Source organism: Chelonoidis abingdonii, chromosome 17, assembly GCF_003597395.2.
Source record: "Chelonoidis abingdonii isolate Lonesome George chromosome 17, CheloAbing_2.0, whole genome shotgun sequence".
NCBI lineage: Eukaryota > Metazoa > Chordata > Testudines > Testudinidae > Chelonoidis > Chelonoidis abingdonii.
Window position 1 is genome coordinate 40,662,881 of NC_133785.1, and position 7,076 is coordinate 40,669,956.

The 7,076-nt window shown below is 63.0% G+C and overlaps 1 protein-coding gene across 1 annotated transcript in view; it reads right to left on the minus strand.

Moving 5' to 3' along the window:
* LAMB2 (laminin subunit beta 2) overlaps positions 1-7,076 on the minus strand; it is a 133,804-nt gene that overhangs the window by 13,107 nt on the left and 113,621 nt on the right. Inside the window, 9 exon segments of the mRNA XM_075073333.1 lie at positions 178-322; positions 1,235-1,438; positions 1,852-1,887; positions 1,889-1,978; positions 1,980-2,098; positions 2,562-2,746; positions 2,921-3,293; positions 3,411-3,507; positions 6,667-6,884. Of these exon segments, the coding sequence (XP_074929434.1) occupies positions 178-322; positions 1,235-1,438; positions 1,852-1,887; positions 1,889-1,978; positions 1,980-2,098; positions 2,562-2,746; positions 2,921-3,293; positions 3,411-3,507; positions 6,667-6,884 (1,467 nt within the window).

Consider the following 7,076-nt stretch of genomic DNA (forward strand, 5'->3'; position numbering starts at 1 on the left):
CAGGAGGTGAAGACATGTGAGCTTCTTGCCCTGAACAAGTCTGCTCCAAGGGAGAGGAGGCTCCCCAAAGTCCTGGCTGGCTTAGTGGGGAGCAGTTCCAGAGCATCGCCCGGGGACCCTGTGACAGCTGGCGCAGGGGAGGGGCTCCCTGGTGGGTGGGTGGGGCCAGGCACTCACGGCTCAGGAAGCTCTTGATCTGGTGGATGAGCTCGCGCAGAGCCATGTTGGAGCGCTCCACACGCGCCCTGGTCTCGTTGGCCTTGTCCAGCGCCGCCTGTGCCTTCAGCCGGGCTGAGTCAGCCTTCCCCTTGGCCTCGGCCACCTGCCCAGAGAGGTGAGAGCCAGGTGCCCACACTGCACAGGGACGGGGCAGCCAGCCATGTGCCCAAACTGCCCAGGTACAGGGGAGCCATGTGCTGCCCATGGGCACTGCCCAGGGACGGGGGAGCCATGCACCCACACTGCCCAGAGACGGGGAGCCACATGCTGCCCACGGGCACTGCCCAGGTACAGGGGAGCCATGCACCCACACTGCCCAGAGACGGGGAGCCACATGCTGCCCACGGGCACTGCCCAGGTACAGGGGAGCCATGTGCCCACACTGCCCAGGGACGGGGAGCCACATGCTGCCCACGGGCACTGCCCAGGTACAGGGGAGCCATGTGCTGACAATGGGCACTGCGCAGGGATGGGGGAGCCATGTGCCCACACTGCCCAGGGACGGGGAGCCATGTGCTGCCCATAGGCACTGCCCAGGTACAGGGGAGCCATGCGCCCACACTGCCCAGGGACGGGGAGCCACATGCTGCCCACAGGCACTGCGCAGGGACGGGGGAGCCATGCGCCCACACTGCCCAGAGACATGGAGCCACATGCTGCCCACGGGCACTGCCCAGGAATGGGGGAGCCACACGCCCACATTGCACAGGGATGGGGGAACCATGTGCTGCCCACGGGCACTGCCCACGGACGGGAAAGCCACATGCCCACACTGCACAGGGATGGGGCAGCCATGCACCCACACTGCCCAGAGACAGGGGAGCCACGTGCCGCCCACAGGCACTGCCCATGGATGGGGGAGCCACGTGCCCACACTGACCACGAATGGGGGAGCCATGTGTCACCCACAGCCCCTGCCCACGGATGGGAGTTGCAGCCCAAGCTCTGCCCCTGGGGTCCCTCTCCATGCCAGGTTCCCCTGCTGCCCACTCCCTTCCCCGCCCACATTGCGTACCTTGTGGAAAAGCTCGTCCACCTCACCCATGGCCTGATGCAGCTCGGCCTGGGTGTGCCGGGCCCGCTCTCGCGCGCTGCTGGCCATGGCCACCGCCCCCTGGCAGTTCAGGCCCCCGCAGTGGCGCCTGCCGTCCTCGTCCCGGCAGCCGGCCCCTCCGCAGGGGCTGCTGGCGCAGGGGGCATCCCCGGGGGCACCACACACCTGTGAGCAGCAGGGCACTGTGGGCAGGACACCCCGGGAGCTGGGGGTAGCCGCCTGCAGCTGCTGTGCCATGGGCTTGCTGCCCCCTGCCCCTGCTGCCCTGCCTGCCCCACTTCCCCCTCAGCCCCCAGGCTCCGCCCCTCCCGCCACCCCCACTTCCCCCTCAGCCCCTGCCCCGCTCCACACTGCCATGCCCCCATGCCGCCCCACTTCCACCCTCAGCCCGCTGCCCGCCGCCCACACTGCCCATCCCACACCGCGCCGCACTTCCCCCCAGCCCCTGCCCGCTCCACCACGTGCCCATACCCCCACCCTTGCCCCACTTCCCCCCAGCCCCTGCCCACACCTGCTCCCCACTTCCCCCCCAGCCGCTCACTTCCCCCCAGCCCTGCCCACTATCCCCCCACCCCCACCTTCTCGTTGACCTCCCGACGCAGCTGCAGTGTCTCGTGCCCTGGTGGCCAGCTCCGCTCAGCGCCGCCGGTTGGCTGCACTCTGCCGGTTGAAGTCGTCTCTCCTCCGTGCCATCAGCTGCTCTGAAGCGGCGCCGGGTGGCAGCTGAGTCGCTCACAGAGCTGGGCACCGCCAGACTGGAGGCATTGGCATCGTGCTCAGCCGCCCGTGACTGGGCGTGGGACTGGCGGATGCTGTCGTAGGCACCTGGGGAGGAAGCAGATGGGCAGTGAGAGACACCAGCCCACGGCAAGGGAGCCTCCTGGGGGCCCCCTGCTCCAGCCCCCAGCCCCCCCAGAACCACCCAGTACCAGCCCCCCACAGCCTCCGTCCCGGGGGCCCCCTGCTCCAGCCCCCCCAGAACCACCCAGTACCAGCCCCCACAGCCTCTGTCCTAGGGGCCCCCTGCTCCAGCTCCCCCAGAATTGCCCAGTACCAGCCCCCTACAGCCTCCGTCCTGGGGGCCCTCTGCTCGAGCCCCCCAAGCCCCTCAATGCCAGCTCCCCCAGAGTTCCCCAGTGAGACTCCTGCCTCCTCAAAGCCCTCACCACTGGGGCCCCCGGTGCCACCCCCGCAAAGCCCCTGCCCCTGGGGCTTCTCAGTGCCACCCGCAGGGAAACTCCTGCCCCCGTGGTGCCAGCCCCAGAGCCCCCGCCAGGGCGCAGCTCACCCAGGAAGTTGGAGTTCTTGAGCAGGTGGAGCTGGTGTGCCAGGTCATGCAGGGTGAGGTTGAGGCCACGGGTGCCACGGTCCAGGGTGCCCAGGGCACGCTTGGCGTTGTAGTTCTCATCCTGTGCTGCAGTGAGCTCGCCCTCCAGCTGGGTCAGTGTCTCTGTGGCTTCGCCGATGTGCTGCCTGTGGGCAGGGCAGGGTGAGGCCCTGGGGCACAGCACCAGCCTCACTCCTGCCTTCCCCACCCTGCCTGTGGGACACTGATCTCTGCCTGATGTGGGCTCAGCTCCACCCCCATGACCCGTGCCCAGGGAGTGCCCAAGCACTGGGCGAGGTGTCTCTGCAGCCCCTGCTCACCGCAGCTCCTCCACGGTGCGCAGCAGCTGGGTCACAGCTGCCATGGTGGCGTTGCGGGCGTCCACGATGGCCCGGGCCGTGCCCAGCTTCTCTTCCAGCAGGCGGAAGTGCCTCTCGAAGGCGCCTGCAACGCCCGTCTGCTGGATGTGTTTGGCGCGCAGAGCCAGGCCCCGGGTGCGGGCAGCCAGGTCCTGCACCACACGGTCCCAGTCCCCGAAGCACTGGTGGCAGGGCTGGCAGTCGGGGAAGGCACCAGAGAAGCCGCGGGCGCACTGGTCGCAGCGGATGCCCGACACCCCCTGGCGGCAGGAGCAGTGCCCGGTGGCGCGGTGGCACTGGGAATTCGTGACCCCACGGGGGTCACAGTCACAGGCTGTGGAAAGCAGAGACACGTCAGCTGTGTGCCCTGAGCCTGGCACCCTCCCCAGTGCCTCGTGCACTCTGCCAGCAGGGTACCCCCAGCCAGCCCTGCCCCCGCCCACACACTAACCTCGGCACTGCAGGCTGGGCTCGCCCCAGTGGTTCTCCTGGCAGTCAGTGCAGGTGCGGCCCCCAAAGCCTGGTCGGCACGGGCACTGCCCTGTGAACTGAAGACAGACACTGTCTATGGTCAGTGCATGTGAGCCCCTCCCCACCCTGGGGGCAGGCCTGTACGGGGAGGGGCAGGGGCAACTCAGCCGGGGGGGGGCGGAGAGATGGGCCTCTCAGCTAGGGGTCCCACTACCTCGCCTCCTCCTCTGGGTGCCAAGGTCTCATCATCATACCAGCCTCTCACCCATTCCAAGCCCTGTCCCCCTGCCCCAGGCCCGGCTGCCCCAAACCCTGTGACAATGTGGGAATATCTGGTCAGGTTTTTATGAAGCCTGTCCGTGCCTCGGTTTCCCTGCGACGCTGCCTGGCTCTCCAGTGGGTGGGGAAGGGCTGGTTGCTCTCAGGGTAGGGGAAGCGACATGGCTGTCTGGGCCTTGCTCCCCATCTCAGTGGGGCACTTGAGAAGACACTGGCGACTCCATTCGCCAGGATGCTGGCACCGAGCATGCAACGGGGGGCTGAACAGTCCCCAGCTGAGATCAAAGCACTGGGGGGCAGGAGGAAGAGCTGGGGGCTGGCAGGAGCCAGGGCTCTGCCAAAGGAGGACAGACAGACAGAGCCTGCACCAAGGGGCTGGGTGCTGGCTGAGCAGGACGGCCGATGCTGCAAACTTCACTTCTCTGGGCTGCCCTAAGGACTCCCTGTGCCGTGCCAGGGGACAGCGCTGGGTCAGTCGCTGCAGGCGCTGGGCAAGGGGCATTGGGAGAGGGGGATCCCTGGGGGTCTGGTCCACGGCAGGGGGCCCCCAGAGCCAGTCCCAAAGCTGCTGACTCCGGAGGACATTCTGTGTCAAGTAATTAGAACGTGGCTGCTCCAGCCTGGCATTGGGGCGCACAGGCCCCTGGCTGCACGGGGTGGGAGATCATAGTGCAGTTTCCCCTGGGACATGGACTCAGTGGTGAGGCTGCACCCAAGCCTGACACAGCACAGGGACCAGGCCTGCCCCAGAAACACCCCAGGGCCCTGCCCCCTCCATGCCAGGTGCACCGGTGTGGGCAGGCAGGCTCAGCCAGGCAGGACCTTAGCGTTGGGGGGGCTTAGTGTGGGAGGTGTGGGGGGATCCAGGGGTGGGTTGGGGGGGATCTGGATGCAGAGGGGGTTGTTGGAGGGTTCTGGGCGCAATGGTGATGGGACTTTGCAGGGGGGTCCAGATGAAGGTGGTTGGGGTTCAGCAGGGATCTGGCTGTGGGGGGGATAAAGCTTGGCAGGGGGAGTGGGGCTCAATGGGGTGGGGATCCAGGAGTGGGTAGCTCGTTGGGGTGGTCTGGGTGCAGTGGGAGTGTAGCTCATCGGGGGGGTTCTGGGTGTGTGTGGGGAGTGAGGCTCAGCAGGGGGGTTGGGTAGATGGCGGAGCAGCTAAATAAATAAATGGAGATTCATAGATTCATAGACTCATAGACTCTAGGACTGGAAGGGACCTGGAGAGGTCATTGAGTCCAGTCCCCTGCCCTCATGGCAGGACCAAATACTGCCTAGACCATCCCTGACAGACATTTATCTAAGCTGCTCTTAAATATCTCCAGAGATGGAGATTCCACAACCTCCCTAGGCAATTTATTCCAGTGTCCAACCACCCTGACAGTTAGGAACTTTTTCCTAATGTCCAACCCTAAATCGCCCTTGCTGCAGTTTAAGCCCATTGCTTCTTGTTCTATCATTAGAGGCTAAGGTGAACAAGTTTTCTCCCTCCTCCTGATGACACCCTTTTAGATACCTGAAAACTGCTATCATGTCCCCTCTCAGTCTTCTCTTTTTCCAAACTAAATAAACCAATTCTTTCAGCCTTCCTTCATAGGTCATGTTCTCAAGACCTTTAATCATTCTTGTTGCTCTTCTCTGGACCCTCTCCAATTCTCCACATCTTTCTTGAAATGCCGGTGCCAGAACTGGACACAATACTCCAGTTGAGGCCTAACCAGCGCAGAGTAGAGCGGAAGAATGACTTCTCGTGTCTTGTTTCACAACAACACCTGTTAATGCATCCCAGAATCACGTTTGCTTTTTTTTGCAACAGTATCACACTGTTGACTCATATTTAGCTTGTGGTCCACTATGACCCCTAGATCTCTTTCTCCCATACTCCTTCTAGACAGTCTCTTCCCATTCTGTATGTGTGAAACTGATTGTTCCTTCCTAAGTGGAGCACTTTTGCATTTGTCTTTATTGAACTTCAATCCGGTTTACCTCAGACCATTTCTCCAATTTGTCTCCAGATCATTTTGATTTTGACCCCTGTCCTCCAAAGCAGTTGCAGTCCTCCCAGTTTGGTATCGTCTGCAAACTGAAATAAGCTACTTTCTATGCCAACATCTAAGTCCATGTTGATGAACGATATTGAACAGAGCCAGTCCCAAACAGACCCTGGCGGAACCCCACTTGTTATACCCTTTCCAGCAGGATTGGGAGCCATTAATAACCACTCTCTGAGTACGGTTATCCAGCCAGTTATGCACCCACCTTATAGACAGATATCCTGTCTCTTAGAACTGGAAGGGACCCTGAAAGGTCACTGAGTCCAGCACCCTGCCTTCGCTAGCAGGACCAAGGACTGATTTTGCCCCAGATCCCTAGGTGGCCCCCTCAAGGGCTGAACTCACAGCCCTGGGGTTAGCAGGCCAATGCTCAAACCACTGAGCTATCCCCCTGTAAAGGGATCCCTCCCCCTGCAGCTGAGAAGTGATGGGTGCAGGAAGTGGGTAGCAGTTGGCAAAGCTTCCTGCAGCCACGGGAGAAATCTCGGGATGGGTCTGACACAGCCCCGGATGCCATGCAGGGAACAGGAAGTCCCAACCTCACCAGCCCAGCCGGGACCAGCATCTGAGCCCAGTGTAGGGCAGGAGCCACCACCAGGGTCTTCCCCAGTCTGACCCCCACCCCATGGTGATTTACCTCTCTGCTGGCACCCAGAACATACTGCTGGGGAGGGTCACATCACTGCTCTTGTGGCTTCCCTTCGCTTCCCCATCAGAAAGTCATTTTTCTGCGGGGAAGCAAAGAAATCTGCGGGAATCATAAATTCTGTGCATGCACAGTGGCAAGATTTCCCCCAGGAGTAAAACCTGGGGCCGTAGCCCTGCTCCTGGGGGCCATGATACTCCCCTGACCTGCCTCCATCCCCTCCCCAGCCCAGTACCCCTCCCCCTACTGGCTCTCACCTGGTTGCAGGCGGGCCCCAGTGAGTGCTGGGGGTGGCAGGCGCAGGGCTCACAGCCCTTCCCACTGGCCAGGTTCCAGAAATTGGGGATGCAGCGGTCACAGCTCTGCCCCTGGACGCTGGGCAAGCACTGACACTGTCCGCTGCGCCGATCACATTGGCAGTCATCCTGCGCACTGCACTCGCTGCGCTCTGTGCCCAGGACATTACAGGAGCAGCCTGGGAACCCAGACATCAGGGGCATCAGCAGGAAAGGGGGGCCTAGCTGAGACCCTGGTTAAGGGCATGGGATGGAATAGGACCTGGCTGCACGGCACTGGCACCAGTACCCATCAGGAGGACTGAGCATCTGGTCCCTGGGGGTGAACGGCGGGTCTGTGTGCCCGGTCCCAGGGGGGTGGGGGGGGGTCT